Source organism: Dermacentor variabilis, chromosome 7, assembly GCF_050947875.1.
Source record: "Dermacentor variabilis isolate Ectoservices chromosome 7, ASM5094787v1, whole genome shotgun sequence".
Classification (NCBI taxonomy): Eukaryota; Metazoa; Arthropoda; class Arachnida; order Ixodida; family Ixodidae; genus Dermacentor; species Dermacentor variabilis.
In genome coordinates this window covers 171,498,117-171,516,892 of record NC_134574.1, presented here as the reverse complement: position 1 = coordinate 171,516,892, position 18,776 = coordinate 171,498,117, and the positions used below count along the sequence as shown (strand labels likewise).

Here is an 18,776-nt window from a genome sequence, read left to right as displayed (position 1 = left end):
GCAGCATGTCAGAAATTCAGCACGTAGTCAGCTACCGAGTTATTCACAAATTTTGTCTTCAGACGTGGCATTACGTCAGTGTGGTGCAGCTTGCAGAGAAGCCGTTAATGAAGGCAAATTTTGCAGGCCTCAAACAAAATGCAGTATTGAAGGAAGTGCAAACTGAAAGTGCATAATCAAAATGCTTTTGTAAGTTTTCTTGGCACTGACAACTGTGCCAGGTTGCATTATGTTTTAAAGATTTCAGCACTGCTTCATGCCAGTATACAATTTGCTAACTCGTGTACGCCTTTATTCCCCCACCGTCCCTTTTTAAGGGCCCCTCTCCAGGCCACACAGCAAACTTCAGTTATATGCTGGAAGATGTTAAGTGTCCTCTAGGAAGCGTTCTGCCGCAAACATTTTTCAAATCGGCTCATAAATAGCTGAGATAGAAATATTTCAGTGCCGCTAACTCATGATTTCAGGAGGAGAGCTCCACTGGCAAGCGAGACATTCTGTTTTTAAAATTTTTAAATATCGCCTGTGGCAGACACAATAATTCTTGTCCTCGAGCTGGATTATTCAAAGAGGCAGACATTACTCGCAGAAGAAATCCAAACACATATTCAACTAATTAACTTCTTAATTAATTAGTTCACGGCACATACTAAAACATATGAATTGTAACTGGTGATTTTTCCAGATGTATCTACTTGAAATGAATTTCTTGGATGACACCAGTTTCGAGATATTTCCCAAAGTGTCAGATGAAATACGTGGGCTGTCCAGTTACTTTTGTGCTTCACTGCATAAAAGAGCATATTTTTAAAAAAGTAAGCGGCACAACAGTTTACAGTGAGTTTGATGGCGCATACCTACAAACCAGTGTCATTCCAGAAATTCACTCTAGGTGGATACGCCTTGCAAACTCACTGGCTATAATTCATAAAGTGCTATATGTGACGTAAAGTAAGTAATTGAGCTGAGAATTAGTGAATTTTCTTAATTGGTTGGATATCTGTTTCGATTTCTGGTGCATGTGTCCACTTTTCTGAATAATACTGCTCAAGTACTTGAATTATGCTATCTACAACAGGCAATATTTAAAAATTCTTGAAAACTTAAAGATAGGGGTGTGCGTATCTTGATATCGCTGAATCAAACAGTTATTGTTTGAATACAGTGGAACCCCGTTCATACGTTTTTCACCGGACCGGAGAAAAAAAAACGTAACAGCCGGGAAAACGCAACAGTGAGGAAAGCTCCGAAAATGAATGAAAAAAAGGGCAGCTTCAACTATAGACAATTTATTTCCACAGAGTGCGCTTAGGACTTAAAAAAAGTCTAGAATGATGGCTTGCCGTTTCTTTCGCTCGCTAGAAATCGCCACACGTTTTTCAATAGCCTGGAAGGCCGCATTGCTGTCAGCGTCGCTGTGAGGTGCGACGTACCTGCGGAGGAGGTCTAGAGCCGCGACGGCTTCTCCAAAGCTAGGATTTGGCCACTCCCCGGCATCATGCGGCTCGTGCTCCTCGTCGTCACCGCGCCACGGCAATGGCAACGGACAAAGGAATGTCCGCGGGAAATTTTGCCCTCTTTGGCGTAATCATGCTAACCTGCTAACGATTGTTTAGTATTGCTGCGGAGCGCGCGCGTCCGAGCAGCCCGGTTGCGCGCGGCGCGCCGTGGGAGAAATGCAAACAAGAGAGGAGAGCTGGCCCGATAGGCGGAGCAACGCCACGAGCAACGCCAACTTCCGGTTTCACTTTTGCTTCACAAAGAGTGACGTGAGGGCCTCTCCCGAGTTTCCTTCCTCCGTGAGTCGACCCGTCCAACAACCATGCGGTGACCCTAATCACAGTGATGATAGTGAGAGCATTTTTCACGAATGGCCACTTAGTGGCGGCCTCTCGAACTGGCGTGCGGCTTCTTGCAGCCAGTTCCATAGCCAAGCCCGGCCAAGCCCAGCCAAAACTTGTCAAAAGCCAAAATGGCGGCTGGAGCGCGTTGCCTACTTCAGCCCAGGCGGGCTCGGAGTGCTAAGTTGCGACGTATCATGCAGGAACGTTTTCACAGCTACGACGTAACAGCGGGGTTCCTTATACATTGGATCCTATGGAAGCTATGCCGGGACCGGATGAAAACGACGTAGCAGCCGGGAAAACGCAGCAGTGAGGAACGTAACAGCGGGGTTCTACTGTAATTCGATTTGCAAATCGAATATTTAATATTCCACTTTTCAAATATACAGTTAAATTTCGATATAACGAAGTCTGTAAAATTGGTAATTTGCTTTGTTTTAATAAAATTCCGTTGTATCGAAATTCGACATCTTATGCAAATAAGTACAGTAGCCGATCGATTTTTCTTACAAGCAAAGGGGCCGCAGAATTTTTCGAATTATCAGGCCATTGAAAAAAGTAAACTTTACTGAGAAAACAATTCATTCAGATGAATTTGGGAGTTCCCAATGAATGATACGGTTTCATGCCACGTCAACGATATCTTCACATCGGCATTATGAATTAAACAAAGCCAGCCACGCTTTCTCATGCAGTCCACCCCCGCGGCTGATAGCGTCGCCTGCACTGGGATGACGCTACTATGAAAAGCGCCGGCAGCGGAGAGTGAATGCTTCATCTGCCTTTCGCTCAAATAGGCCACCGCAACTCGAGATTAGGCTATCTTCCATACTAAGTTCGCCGGAAGACCGCTTACATGATGACACGCTGCCTCGGCATACCCACTCTTTGCACATGTAGCAGATTACCTCTACAGCGCACACCACACGTACGCTTGCGGAGGTGCACAAGCTTGCGTGCGCGCAACCACACATGCGCAGGCAGTACAGCAGGGTTTGTACGTGTCAAAACACGGCGCGGTCTTGGTAAACAGCTGCTCTCTGTTATTGCACACTTGGGCTGCCTCGCATCGGCGCGTCTGGCTGCGCAGCTACGGTGCAGTTAGCTCAACTCTCAGTGAAGCAGATTTATATCATGCAAGAAAGTGCTTAATCTATCCTTTTTGTGCTGATCTCACAGCTCTAAAAATATAACAATTACGTTTACAGATATAGAAGCATTTTGAAACACTGTCAATAACAAAGTACAATGTGGCGTCTATGAGTGAGCCCAGTGAATGTGTGCTGTCACGCGCATGGAAGCGCATCTTTGTGGATGCAAACCACCATTCTCCGCGAGGCACGGCGGGAGCAAGGCCCATAGACGCGAGCTTGCGCGTGTCCACAAGCGTACGCGTGGTCTGAGCTTAAAGCAGGGTGCGCGGCTACATGTGCACTCAGCTGCGCTAACAACCATACGAAGCCACAGCCAAGACGCACGCCAGAAATCGAGACATGCGCAAGCTTATCCCTAACTGGATGGTTGGATGGGTGTTATGAGTGTCCCCTTTGGAACAGAGCAGTGGGTTGCGCCACCAAGCTTTTGTTATTTTATTGCCTAATGTCCTACCTATGTTAAAAAAGAAAAAAAAAGAAAAGAAAGAAAAAACCTACCATGAATTCCCATAACCGAAGTTTCTGAACCCCTATTGCGAACTTTGTTTTTGTATGCCTTCGTTTGTCGTTTCCATACTTTTCTTCCACCAATCTTTCAAGCGCCTCTTACTGATCTCTACTGCGGACATGTTTACGTTCCCCCTGCTCTCGCTGAACCCAAGGGCTTCAAGCATGCCAATGGTGCCTAAATTGACTGTTGGACATTCTAATAAAACATGCTCCATCATTTCCCTAGCTTTACCGCAGCAAGCATATGCTTCTTCTTCCTTCTTATATCTCGCTTTATAGGTGCGTGTTCTTCTGATCTCACTTCGAAAAGTAATGAGCTTCCCTTTGAGTTATCATTAATTGTTTCTTTCCTGGTTTCGTTAATTCCTCTTAAGGGGGGATGCGGGGATCAGATCGCGAAAATCGAAAAAAAAAAAATCGATTTTCGGCAACGACGCATTTCGGTATCTGCAACGCCCAATCTACGTTGTATCAAAATGGTTTGGCTGAAAACACACTAAAAGTGCCAGAAAAAATTAGTTTATCAGTGTGCAGGGCAAGAAAACAATTTTAAATCGCGTAAAATTATAGCAGTTTGCGGAGCCCTAACTTGTCTTTTCCGCCACCGAACGCCGCCATCTTGGTATCGTCCGAAAGCTTGAAGTTCTGCCATTCCGTTTCTGAATTCTTCAGTCGTCGCCATTTTGTAACAAACACAAAAGAAGCACGGGTCTGCTAGAGGTAGTCACACGGGCCCTGCGACAAAAGCGGGCCTCCGATTGGTTGCAGTGCTGAAAGGCGTCTTGCCATTGGTTGCTGCTGCGGTAGTGGGCAAGCTGGCAACCGCAGCGGACCATAGTTGTCTGCTTTGCAAACCACGCCGGCGTCATTCTTGATTTGACACTCGCAGAATTCGGATTTCTGAAAGCCCCCAGGTCAGTGATGGATCGTCGCTCATTCGAAAGAAATTTTCGACAAAGCACACCTTCGGAAAACGGAAGCACAAGCCTCCTATGGTGAGAAAAAGACTGCGGCAAGCAGGAGAAGCGGAGCACCCGACTGAACATGACGATAACATGCCGCGTCATCTTGCACCATGCGATTCCAGCAGCGACGCCGACAATCGCCCTGTGCCATCGACACTGATAACCAAGCCACCGGAAGCATGCCAACGGAGACTCTCGCACCTGTGCGTACGGCCGCCCGAGTCAGCAACCGAGATTGTGTCGTAAAAGGCGACGCGGGTAGAAGGTCACCATCGCTGGCAAAGACGGTGTACCCTGCTTCCGAGGCATGGTGTGACAGGGACAAAGCCTTCGAGTGAGCTCCAACCATCGACGAGCTACAGTATGGTGACTCAAGGTTCACCAGAGGAATCGTCGGCCAAACGTCACATGATTTAGATGCACCTCGAGCTGCGTTTCGTGTCAGCGGTGACGGCAGAAGCACAGGCATGCAATGTTTGTGACTCCCTTCACGCAGTGTCTGCAACTGAGCGGAAGTTCAGTTTGATGGACCAGCAAGGCCAAGAACAAATTTTGGCTCCTTGTGACAGTGAGTTCATTATTGTGCAGGTTACCGCGATGAACACTGATCGCTAAAACTCTGTGCCCAAGATGCCAACAGTGTTCTGTGGGTGTACACTGCGATACTAGGCTCGGTCTGGCAGTGAAAATGGTGCTGTCATGCACTACTTGTGGCCCTATTGAGTCCCAGTGGTCCTTTCAAAGGAAGGAAAGTGCAAGGGTGTTTGATGTGGACACTCGCTCAATGCAAACTGTTCAAGCAATAGGGAAAGGACAGACAGCTCTGAACGATTTCTGGGCCGCAATGAATGTGTCCTATCCTGGTTTACACCACAAAACATTCCAGGGCCACTTGAAGGGGCTGTTCAAGCCTGCTGCAGAGGAGGCTGCCAACAACATCTTTATGGATGATGCAGCTGCTGTGAAGAAGGTGTACAGGGAGATGGAGGTTGGCTTCACTAAAAATGTGATTGTTGTTTATGATGGCACTTGGCTCATGCACGGTCATGGCTCCCACATTGGGGTTGGATGCATAACAGAACCAGTTGGCTCTGGGCGAATGGAAGTGGAGGCCGCATTGCAGCTTTTTGGCCATTCCTTGGCTAAGAACAACCTGCGATATACTGCAGTCGTCTCTGATGGAGACAGCTGTGTTTCCCAGGCGTTGCGAGATGAGCAGGCATACGGGTTTATAGCAGTCACAAGAGAAGACTGCATAAACCATGTGAAAAAAAGAATGGCCACTGGCCATCGCTCCATTGTGAGCAGGGCCAAGAAAGAAGAACCACTGGGTGTCAAAGGTGGGCTCACACAACAGTTGATAAAAAAGCTCACCAACTACTATAGCCTGGCTATCAGCAAGAACACTAACGATGTTGCTGCAATGCAGAAAGCTGTCATGGCCATGTATTATCATGTTACATGTACCAGCAGTGACCCCCACCATGAGCTGTGCCCCCTGGCCCTTTCAGCTGGTGTGAGCAGAGAGCAGCAGAAGCGAACAAAGAAGCACCGCCTGCTCACAAATACAAGCTTATGAGCAGAGTTGCCCAAGCCATGCTGCCTTTGTATCAACGTCTTTCAGAAGTCCACTTGCTGGAGCCCTGCAAGGGTGGAAAGACCCAGAATGCAGCTGAAAGCTTGCACTCAGTTATTTGGTCAACATTGTCAAAGGACGAGCATGCCTCACGTTTTACAGTAGAGACAGCAGCAAACGAGGCAGTCGTGAGATATAATTCAGGGAGCCAAAGAGCTTACTCGGAAATCCGTGCTACCTTGGGTGTACATCCTGGTACCCTTGCCGTCCAGAGGGCTCAAGAAAAGGATAAAGAATGCCTGAAGAAGGCATCCAAAGCCCACCAAACAAAGAGGCAAAGGTGTAAGACGATGCCTGACAGCAATGATTCAAAATATTACAGCCCTGGTGCTTTTTGATAAATTTGCAGTGCTTTTAAAACTTTGCAGCCAGTTTTCTCAATTGCGTTTTCTTTTTTTTGTCAATCCCCTCGCTCGTGGAAAGTTGAGAACAACAATCGCTGGAACGATTTCGGTCCAGTTTGCTTTGCTGTGATCCATAAGCTGTGCTGTACTTAACCCTTTGAAGGTTTTTTCTGTACATGTACGGCGGCAGTTTTCTGTCCCGCAAGGTCTTTGCCGTACGGGTACGGTTTCGACCCTCCGTTTAAAATTTCGCGCCACAATGACGATGCGTGCTCACTGGGAGGTGCTGCCGCCTCTTAGGACTTATAAGAAGCGTTTGAAATGTGTGCTACCTTCTTGGGGAGATAAACGGAACTGATTTCTAGCTTCAGCGTGGCGTGCAGGCGTGTTTTGCAGTTTCGGTTTCGCCGCGTGATCGCAACGGAGGCGCGCGAAACGTCATTTTTCTTTTTGTCGGCACTCTCTTGCAGAGACGGTGGAAGTTGATTTCTATTTTGATTGGCGCTGCTCTTAGCTTGTTTATAACCGCCGCTCGCGAGGTATTCTCGCTCTCAGCGGCAACGCGCTTTCGCGGTTTCAGTTCCTCCGCGTGATTGCAACGGAGCCGCGCGAAACGAGATTTTTCTCTTTGTTGTCACACTATCGCAGGGGCGGCGGAAGTTGATTTCTATATTGATTGGTGCTGCTCTTAGCTTGTTTATCACCGCAGCTCACGAGGTATTCTCGCTCTATGTGGCAAGGCGCTTACGCGAAAGGGTGCCTCGAGAGGGTGCTTACGAGAGGGTGCCCGAGGCAGCAGCACGCACGCAGAGATGTAGTGTGCGCCAACACAACTCGTCGCTCCAAGAGAAGGTACACGCATTTAGGTGTGCAGACTGTGATAAGGCGCTGTGCGGAGACCCGTGTTTCAAGGAGTACCACACTCTGAAATACTATTGAACATGTTGCAGTTCTGAGTGATGCCGACACCAAAATACTCTTCCTAACTTATTTTTTTTTACTATTTATTCCCGACTTTATACATCTTGTACATTCAAGATCCGCAATAAAGTAATTTGACCAACTGGGAAAGTTTTTTTCAAAATAATTCGACCCTCAAAGGGTTAAAGACAGACTTGAAATGTTTCTTTATCTTTCCATTATTTAATAATTTCACAATAACTTCATGGCTCCACGCAGAGAAGCATAGTCATGTGCATGTGCATGTTATGTTGAGCAAAAAGATAGTGCACTAAAGGAAAATCGAACACTGTCTTGGTGTAGATTAGACATTTGGGCAAACATGCAAAGTATTCCCAACTCCCTATCGTGTTCCGTTACTGTGCCAGGCTTTCCACAAGCAAGGAACTTATAAATTCTTATAAAACAAAAACTAATGAAGATATCTTTATGAAATTTTAGATTTGTCTCTTTATCGCAATGCGCAGTGTGTGTGCCAAATTTCAGCCCTTTCTGTCAAGAAACAAAAAGGTTAGTTCTGATCCCCTCTTCCTCCCTAAGTAGTTAAGTCATGGCAGGTTTCGTTTCCACTGCCGCCACCCAAAAGATTATTTCAGCCTCTCTGACTTTCCGCTTGACATTCTTTGTTGCTGTGTTGCTCACCCTACAGGCCGCGTACTTGCTGGTAAGCTTCCTAGTTCTTTTCCTCCACTGTGATTCAATGTTTTTCCCGTACAGATACCTGAACACTCTCCCAGCCCATTTACTTACTTCCATATTCCTCAGCCGTTCTTCGTACTCAATTTTACTGTGAGCGTCCCTCAGTTCAAAACTAGTCCAGCCCATATCACCCTGCACAGCTTCATTTGTAGTCTTCCCGTGAGCGCCTAATGCGAGGCGACCCACTGACCCTTGGTTCCCATCGAGTCCTGATTGTACCCCTGGTTTAATGCAAACAACCGCATTTCCAAAAGTAAGTCCTGGAACCATTACACCTTTCCACATACCTCGGAGGACCTCGTACCCATTGTGTCCCCATAGCGCTCTGTGCTTCATTATGGCTGCATTTCTCTTCCCCTTCCCTGTTATTGTTTTTTCCCTTTGTTTCCATATATCTATTGCCTTCTTTTATCCATATACCGAGATATTTATATTCTGTTACCCGAGGTATTTGCTGGTCCTGCATCTCCACTGTCTGTTCACTGTTTTCATTGAATACCATAACACCTGATTTCTTAACACTAAACTTCAGACCTAACTTATCGCCTTGCTGTCCACAGATATTAGCCAGACGTTGCAGATCACTTTGCTTGTTAGCTAGCAACACAATGTCATCTGCATAAAATAAACCTAGGAGCTGCTGCTCAACTACTGTACCCACCTGTTTGTATGAGAGATTAAACCTGATATTACTTCCTCTTCATCTCCATCCTCACATGTACATCATAAACAGCAGTGGGGATAAAGGGCACCCCTGCCTCAGTTCCTTGTTGATATGAACTTTCTCCTCGCTCCTCATCCCTTCCCGTTCAATGCAAACGATATTTTCTAGGTAAATCTCTTTCAAAAGCTGTAGATATCGTCGCCTCAGCCTTCCCTTTCCAGAATATCCCACAAAATGTTGCGGTCTACATTGTCATACGCTTCTGTAATGTATAAAAAGGCCACACATAACTGTCTCCTTTCAACTCTTGATATTTCAATACACTGAGTAAGGACAAATAAGTTATCATCCAAATGCCTACTTGTTCTGAAGGCACTCTGAAGTTCTCCCAAAATGCCATTATTCTCTGCCCATGCTTGAAGCTTTAACTTAATTGGCTTCATTGCTAACCTGTTGCATTGCTAATCAGGACGATGGGCCGAGCGGATGGTGTGAAGACCCATGTTTTCGAACTCTTGGCGGACAACTGCCTGGATCAGTGAGACCGTGACTGCAGATGTGTTGGTACGACTGGAGTCGAAGGCAGCCGGATAGGCGGCCTCGATCTCATGCCGGACGATCCTGGTAACATCGGCAGTGTTGTTGGGACGAGGAGTGTCGGGTGTTGGGCAGACGGGCAAAATGCAGGTCAATACGTCGGCTTTTAGCGAGTTCCAGGCGGCGGCACTCTTTTATAACAGCATCCACCGTCGCTACGTTGTTGCAAACGAGAAAGTTGAAGGTGTCATCGGCAATGCCTTTGAGGATGTGGGCAACCTTGTCGGGCTCAGTCATGTGGGTGTCAACTTTGCGGCACAGAGCCAAGATGTCCTGAATGTACGTGACATAGGGCTCTGTTGACGTCTGCACACGGCCGGAAAGCGCCTTCTGCGCGGCAAGTTGGTGGCCATAGGGGTTGCCGAACAAGCCTCGAAGCTGTGTCTTAAGTGAATCCCAACTGTTGAGCTCATCTTCGCGCGTGCGATACCAAACTCTAGGTGTGCCACCGAGGTAAAAGACTACGTTGGCGAGCATAATAGTAGGCTCCCACCGGTTATTGCGGCTGACGTGTTCATACATGCTGATCCAGTCATCGACGTCTTCCCCATCTTTGCCCGAGAATACGCCAGGATCATGGGGAGCAGGGAGAGCGATGTAGGTCGTCGAGGTGGCAGCAGGTGTTGGAGCCGGCGGAGTCGGGTTGTTGTCGCCGAGAGCCATGAAGGAACGCTCGACATACCGTCCACTGCGAAGCTCCGTGACGAGGTACAGGGAATGTCCACCTCCACCAGATATGTTATGTAGGAAGACGCAGACGAAAAGCTGTGTACAAGTATATTTACAAGAAAATACGCTGCGCTTGGCCAAGAGGCAACAGCCCGCGCTAGCTTCTAATCGTCGTCGTCGTCTTCTTACTGCTCGGCTCTTCGTCATTGGAAATACTATCCCGTAGCAATATTACCAATATAATGGTCAATGGTCTATACCAGTGAATTCTATCTTTCTTCCCCTCACCTTTATAAATTAAGTTTATTCTACTTTGTCGCTAACTGTCTGGTATTCATCTATCTTTCATACTTTTTTCTACTGCTTTCAACAAAGCTTCCTCACTTTTTGGTCCTAGTTCATTAATCAGCCTAGCGGGAACCTCGTCAAGCCCTGTGGCTGTGCACTTAGGAATTTTCTGTTTGGCTTTCTTCCAGTTAAAATTTGTCAGCACCAACTCCTTTTCCATCTGGTTCTCTTTCATGCTCTTTTTTTCTTCAAATACAACCTTGTCATTGCCTTGGAAAGATTCGGCTGTTATTTTTCGGATGTAATTTAAAGCCGCGTCCCCTTTCAGTTTGTTTTCATCTTCGTTTAGGATATGTTGCTGTATTGTTGCCGACTTCCTGCCTAATAATTTTATGTGGTTCCAAAATATCCTAGGTGCGGCCTTCTTCTCACATATTTCTGACAACCAACGTTCACTTTGACCTTTTATCTTTACTTGCACCGTTATTTGAACCATAGATTTTTTTCTCCCAGTTTATTTCCCATTTTCTGACTACTTCATCCTATGGCAACTGCGCTTTTTTTTTTTCCTTCCTGTGCTCTTGGGATGCTTTCTGTCGTTCGCAGTGATCGCTTCTAATATTTCGCTGTTCCACCAGCTTTTAGGTTTCTTTTTTCCTTTCCAATGAACATGTTGCTTCTCTTTCCTTATTTCTGTTGTTATTACACTTAGAAGATCACTATATTCCCAGTAGTTGCTTGGCCATTTGCGAAGTTTTTCCTCGACTCTTGTGACTATATTTGTTATTTGTTCAGTGTTCAAATTTGGACAGGTCATTTTGCACTCTTTGCTTCTCTTTCTCAACTGCATATCCCATTTTCAAAATGATGTGTTTATGGTCACTCCCTGTGCTGCTGTAAGCCTCCTTGTCAATGACCGTTTCTCTCAACTTATCATGAATTCCTTCTGTCATGAGACTGTAATCAATAGTTGATTGCCGGTTTCCCACTTCCCATGCGGTCTGCCCATCACATTTAGGCCCTGTATTCACGATAATGAGATTATGTTGCTCATAAAGATCTAGCATTGACTTCCCGCTGTTGTTGGTATAGCCATCTCTAGATCCCGTATGTGGGCATTCATGTCACCTAATCGGATAATTTTCTCATCATTCCCAAAACCCTTAATATCAGCACTTAGGCATTCCACTAAACTCCCCCACCCCCACCCTGCCCCTCACGTACGCTTGATCACACTACCGTCATCTTGCTCCTTCCCCCTCTTTCCCTTTGCTTGCGCGGGAATGCGGCACTCGTGAAGCCACCATCTTTCTTGTCTTGCACTCGCACATTTTTACTCCCACCTAAACCATACAGCGTGCGAGGCGCGATAGGATCTTATTGCACTTGGGCTTTAAGGGAACATGATGCGGCTCACCTGGGCGGTCGCTTTTGTTGCGCGGAGCATGATCTGAAAGGTGTGTTTGCAAGCAGCCGCTCGTAATTCAATCATTGGGCTATCTGGGTCCGCAGAAGTTTCAATTTATTAGTTTTAGTTGGGCGTTCACAGGAGCTCTGCATATGCAGGAGACCCGTGGAGGCGACAGAGCGCACTACGCAGGAGCATGGACGGTCTCTTGTGTGCGCCCACAGCTTTTCAAAAGCTGTGTAGCGTACAATGGGGGCTCTGTGGGCTTTGAGGGATGTTCGCGTGTGTCCATGAGATCACATTTTTCAATATGGCTTTCACCAGAGATATGACTCCAGCTTGTGGTCTGACTTCATGGTGGCTGATATTGGCTACACAGTTTCAGAAGCTGGCTTATGGCAGTGCTGAGCAGCACACCACCGGCTCCTGCACGTGCAAGTCAGCAATCCCCTTCTCAACTTGTGCGTCCAGCCAACTATTACCGTTTTGTGCACACCCGCTTCGCTACATGTGTACAACCTCACGCGCCATGTATGTGGGTGGTTGCGGCCCCCAACTAAAGCTGTCAATTGTCTCAGCAGTCCTTTTGTGGCGGCAGTGAAATTTCATTATATTAAACGCACATACAAACACACTTCGTTATATTGAGGTTTTCTAAATACATTCGCCGACCGTTTTTCCAGACTCCAAAAATTCGGACATGCCCGATTATTCGGTCAGCTTCGCGGCACCGCCATTCTCCCCATAGACCATAATGTATAACAACTGCCGAAAGTTCAGACACCTTGCAACCTCTCGTCTGATTTTTCGGACTCTCCTTGAACCAACTCGGTCGAGAGCACCCTGCATCGACTCTGACCGGTGCATGGTTCGACTTGCTGAACGCCATTTTTGTTTTGAACGGAGCTTCCTTCCTGCCCCACGAAGTGGCGCTACTGGAAATCCCCGCTCATCATCATCGTTTCTGCCTGGTTTGATAGAGTGGCTCTGCATCAGTTCCGGTTTCAGCTTAGTAAGCCATGTCAAGACAATCCAGCAGCTGATTTGTTTCTTCGCGCACGACGCTACGAGCAGGCCGCGTTTTTTCGTTTGTGTGACTGGTGTCGGCACAGTGGTGTTTGCTTTGTGTGCTGTGTCGAGGTTTCGGTGATCCAACGCGGCATACGGAAACATCGCGTCAAGTCTCTAATGGCGCCGACAGTGCTCGCGCAGACTGCGCTGTGGAATGCCGGCAAGCGGGTGCCGGGAGGCCTAAGATTTTCGCCCTCCGATGTGCTCCCTACCGATGTGGAAAATGTTCTGCCAAGACTTGCGCAGTGGTTGCATTGTGATTCCGGACACCGTCTCATTGACAGTTTCACAGGTGGTGACACTGCTGTACTGACATGCGCAGAACTCGATGACGGCGAGATCATTCGTCAGGTGTCTGCTGCATCGCCGCACAATGACCGAGTCGAAAGTTGACGCACCATGTGCTACGCTGCCGTCGCATGTGGATCGTGTACAAGCAGTGACTGTGCTTTCAGCCGCCTATAGTGACCGTACGACCCTCTCCGAGATTCAGGCTTATCTGATTGCGCGTAAACAGAACAGCGTGCAACGGTGCATTCACGATTTCTTCAAGCCTACTGCCGAGCCCAAATAAGTGCGTGGAAATAAAGGATTTCACTTTTTTTTTCTTAATCTGCTTTTTCGGGCACCTGTTTATTCGGACATTTCCGCAGTGCCCGTGAGGTCGAATAAACGGTTGGCGACTGTACATGGTGTTCTATGGGAAAGAGGTTACAAAAAGTAAATTACTTCGTTATACAGAGAATTTCATTATACTGAAGTTCGTTATATCAAGGTTTAACTGTATTCTATATAATTCGATATGGAGATCTGCGCAGTGCTGTATGTTGTCTGCACTGCGGAGCCCCTTGTGCTTGATTCTGCCCAAGCGTGCGTTTCACTTCGTTTCTGGTGCAAAAGGAGCACCAAGCGTGCCACGGACGGGCATGCCCCTGCTGCCGCGGTAGCGGACTTGCGAGAACTCCCCAATGTCAGCACAATGTAAGATCGCACACACAGCGTGCAAACACCATGCAAACTTGTTGTGACCCCCTAGATTTCAGAATCTTTGACAAGTGGCAAATCACGCACCGAACCTGACAATAAAACTGCACGGATGGCATCTGATCATTACCATCGGCGCTGATTTTTGCCAAGGCAAATGTACAGCTCACCTGTGAAGGGTAGCCCTGGGCATGGGTGGGTAATGATGGGCTATCGGGAGCCTCCTGCGAGTCATCCGGCCTGTGCATGCCCTGGCTTTGTGTGTCCTGCTGAGGGTGATCCTGTGGATGACCCTGCTGCGGGTGCATGTAGCCCGGGGCATATGCATTAGGGTGGCCCTGGAGGTGGTCAGGCGGTACGCGACCCCCTCCCATCGGATGCTGAGCCTGTGTGGCAATAGCAAATCATTTGCAATGAGAGGACAGTGACCTGTACACATCGACAGCTGCTTAATGTAAGATCTCACCTATAATAATGGGGAGCAGTTGTAAGGTGTAATGAACAAAACAAAAAATTGTCATCGCTTAGTGACAGTGAAAAAGCAATATCCCTCGCAGAGAAGTTAATAAATAATCATACTCTTTAATAGACAAGCTTGCACCAAGGAAGCAAAGTAACTCCTAAAGACAATGCTAGTGGTGAGCACACTTAGAGGTCGTTGTACTTGACCATGCTAGTCATGTCTGTCTGGTACTTATACACATGTCACCGTATATTCTAGAGTAAGCACTGTTGCTCGCACTGATTCGAGATTGAAAGGCACTATTTGCATGGCATATGCAATCTAATGACATCTCTTGCGCTGTAGCATTGGCAACAACGTACAAGAAATTTGAGATACAGCAAGCACGTCTCACGTCAACTGCTCACAGCAATAATTAGGCATAAAGCAGCCATGGACAAAAAGTGAAATACCCCATGCATGGTGAAATGATAGCTGTGATGTTTGGAGACAGGGAGGTGGTAGTATGAATTAGAAGGGCAATTATGGGTGGACATGGGTGGTTCTATAATTAAGGCTAAGAGGAATTTGGCAGGTTATATAATGAGTGCAGCAGATAATCAATAGTCTCTTAGAATAACAGGATGGGTGCCTAGGGGGAAGGAATGCAGTCGAGTGTGGCACAAAATTAGTTGGTATGATGATTGTGTAGCACAAAGTTTCATGATGAATCAATTCCAACCGGGCTGTCTCGCTGTGATGCTTGGTATGATGAGACGAGGAAACTTGCAGGATATAAATGGCTGACGCAAAACGAGTAAACGAAGACTGCTGGGAGCAACTAGCTCTTGTCTTTCAAAGGGCATAAATAGGATTATAATAATGACTAGAGAGCGCTAAAAGGTGCAGGAGAAAGCGAGAGACGGAAAGGACAGCAAAGTCTCACCTGTGGGTGCTGGCCCCGAAGTGGCTGCTGCCCCTGGTAGTGTGCATATGGAGGCAGTGTGTAGCCCTGAGATGCTGGGCTGCTTTCTGGGAATGTGTCGTGTTCAGGAACAGGTGGCGGAAGCCGACTCATGTCTCGATGGATCATGGGGGGGCTCTCCTTGCGGAGAGAGTTGGAACGTGTCACCGAAACGGGCCCGCCTGGGCGCGATGGACCTCTGCCAACGGGACTTGTGCTGCCGGGAGTGCCACCTCTCACGATAGTCTGCATAGACACAATTAGTCTCACAACTTAAAGGGGTCCTGAACCATCGCTTGGGCTTGGTGAAAGAACACAGTCCGTGGAATACGCTGCTGTGAACATCACAGCCAAATTTTGCAGTCCTGTGCAGTGCGTAGAGCACGCAAGCAGAGTGCAAAGTCACCTTTTTCTCAAACAGAAGCCTGCTTCCCACTTTTCTTCTGGACACTTTATTTTGTAATAAAGCAGATTCCCACATGTGGCTGCTATTTGCCAATAGCCGACATTGATCAAGAAGGGTGTTTGCATCAGCGCGCTTCCTACTACTGTTACTGTGTATATATATTGATGCCATTTAATAAATAGGCTCAAGTATGCGAAAATCCGGTTTCAAATTTCAATAAAAATTACGCACTTCTTAAAGAAGCCAACTACCGTCTGCTCTCGCTCGGCCACAGCCACCCGCATAGGAAGGAAACTTTGGCCACCCTTTTTAGTGTTGTAGCTGTCAGGTCTCGCTAATTCCAACTAGTTTTGAGCCCTCAACTAGCCTCGAACCACGCGAAGCTTAGGTCAGACCAGACGCATGCTTGCCAGGGCAAGCTCACTCCTGGCTGCTCCTGGTTATGCCTTGGCCGACCTTACTTTGTTTTGAGTTATTGATAGTGCTTCAAAATATGCAAGTTGGATGTGGCTACTATCCATCAGCCAAGCTGGTGCAGGAAGCTGGTCCACACCATGTAGTAAAGCCGGACTGGAGCATATAAGTGCAAGCACGCACTCAAGCCCTGCCCTGCACAGAGCAAGAGCTACACATACGCACTACAGTTGCATGTAGATGCAGCCTGCTACGTAGCATACGGTCGGCGCGGCGTGCACGGTCGCCGCGGGGTACCGTAGCAGGATGGCTGAGCGCACTGCGGCCGCATTTGGACCACCGTGTTTGGCTACATTTGGCTAAAGCCTCTTTATTCTGTTACGTTTGGTGCGTCGTAGGCAGCAAAATCTGAAGTAGTGACGTTTACTCGAGGATTCAAAATAAAATTTGAACTGCGAGCCATGGTGACGTTCAGTAGGCGAAGCATTGTAAGCATGTCCCACTCTGCCGTAGCCTTCACAGTGCAAGGCATTGAAGGAGGAACAGGAGCACAGCGAACGGGATCATATGTGAGCCTTTGATTGCCAATAACTCCACTTCTTCTGAATGCATTGATGCACTTTTTGCAGCAAAGTATTTCTGAAATAGCCTATTTAAACTTCCAATGCATTTCTGGGCTACAATAGAAAGTGGTGCAGGACCATTCTAAGGCCTCCTGAACAGCCCAACACATACTTGCTTTTGCAAGACATCCCACTCAATGCCTCCCTCTCCAGAAGGGACTACATCCAAGATACCCATTGGACTATTCGACCTGTGCATGCCTTAGCCATCTACCACCTGTGGATCTGAGGTCCACACCTATACATCAATACTGGACTTTATTGAAGAGCACCAGCTCTGCCTCATGGGAACCACCTCACAATTCCAACATTTATAGGCAGCAGTTTTATTAGGGAACCTTCCAAAGAGAGCAAGAGAATGAACCCAATGGTAATAATATGTACAGATAAAGAAGAGTTATAATGCTCACAACACACACACACACACACACACACACACACACACACACACACACACACACACACACACACACACACACACACACACACACACACACACACACACACACACACACACACACACACGCACGCACACACACACACACACCTTCATAAATACAAGATGCCCCACCTGTTTTATGCAACAGGGAAAGCTGTCAAATAAAGAGAAAGTGCAACAGGTTGTTCTTGCCTTCTAAAACAATTGCTTATATATTTTACCAACCTTCAAAGCCCTTTTAAGAAAGCTTATAACGGCCCTACCTTCTGGAGCATGCAGAAACAGGCATGACTCACATGCAGCTTCATGTCCAGTATTTCAGTGGGGGTTATGTTTGAAGGGTCGATGATTGGCTTGGGCCGGTCTTGGCCTGCGCCAATGAGGCTAGCCCATTGTGGCGGCAGTCCAACGAAGCGGCCCTCCCGCCGGTCAAAACCAGTGTGCACACGATGTTCGAAGTTACTTGGCGCCGAGATTATCGGCTTCTTCTTCTTCTTGGCGAACATCCTGGGAGCCGGTTGCTCTTCAACCTTTTGCGAGCCCAGGTAGTTCACCCGCTGCTGCTGATGATCTCACTGCACAGCAAGCACACAATTGCAATGTGGCATTTGTAATAACTGTTGAAGTTTAAATCAAGGGGTTTAACATCCCAAAGCTTCACAGTGGGCTACAAAGGATGCCATAGTGGAGAGTTCTAGATCGATTTTGATCACCTCAAGTTCTTTAACCCCTTAACTGCAGTGACAAATTCTGAGAAAATTTTTAGAAGTGCAAAAGGAACTGGCAAAGGTCCTTACGTATTACTTTCTTGTCAAAATTACAAGAAATGGAACACATACAAATGTCCAAAAATTGCAGAAATTTCTTGACGAGTGAACTTGTCATTGGCACCATAGGAGGCTTGTTGTGATAGTGAGTTATGTTGTCATCAGCAGATAAGTGGTTAATGTGAGACTAATGGGTGGTACACAAGCATTTCTGCATTCCGCGCACATTCAAATGCAGCTGCTGTGGCTGGGAATCGAACCCAGTACACCACAGTGGAAGGCTATAGGCGATTCTGACCAAATGGAATGAGTGTCCTCGCTTTACAACTGTCAGAATGCGGTCACTGCAACTAGGATTCCCTCCTACAACTGTGTGCTCGGAAGCAGAAGGACAAACAACATTGCGAGAAAAAAAAAGCTGTTCTATCAATCAAGAGGACCATTTCGAATGGCTGGCAGCTATCGATAGTCATGGAAGCCCAAATCCAAAAGCCAAATTGCTAGCCATCAGTGGCCTGCTCTTACTCTCTGGTTAGTGGTCCTACAAGTACTGGCAAAGATATGAATTTGCCAGTGTTGCTTTGCATTATGCTTAACTGCATGTATTACAGGAGAGCGATTTGCAGAGTTGGATGACATCCTTAGAGCATAACAGCACCAGAAAAAGGATAGTGAACAAGAAAGCAAACAAAGCACAAGCACTTTGTGCTTGCTTTATGCTAAAGGAATGTTGCAACATCGACCTTGCCCCAGCATTTCACCAAGTTGTATTCTTAGTTAGAGAGTATTTTCGACAAAATGGGGGAGGGGGGAATGGGTGGTGCAGCAACTACGGCAGTGGCAATGAATCTGCAACTTCTAATTACGGCATCCCCTTGTTTTCTTGCTGTCCCTGCTGCTGCTTCCATACCTCCAAAGAAGAATGGGA

The 18,776-nt window shown here is 47.1% G+C and overlaps 1 protein-coding gene across 3 annotated transcripts in view; it reads right to left on the bottom strand.

Annotated features, from left to right (window-relative positions):
- mbt (serine/threonine-protein kinase PAK mbt) overlaps window positions 1-18,776 on the bottom strand; it is a 109,162-nt gene that overhangs the window by 55,294 nt on the left and 35,092 nt on the right. For all 3 annotated transcript variants that reach the window (XM_075700298.1, XM_075700300.1, XM_075700299.1), the window contains exons 2-4: window positions 17,378-17,656; window positions 15,182-15,445; window positions 13,964-14,179 (exon numbers count right to left, since the gene is read on the bottom strand). In XM_075700298.1, coding sequence (XP_075556413.1) covers window positions 13,964-14,179; window positions 15,182-15,445; window positions 17,378-17,587 — 690 coding nt within the window. In that variant the 5' untranslated portion in view covers window positions 17,588-17,656. The remainder of the gene's footprint in view (window positions 1-13,963; window positions 14,180-15,181; window positions 15,446-17,377; window positions 17,657-18,776) is intronic.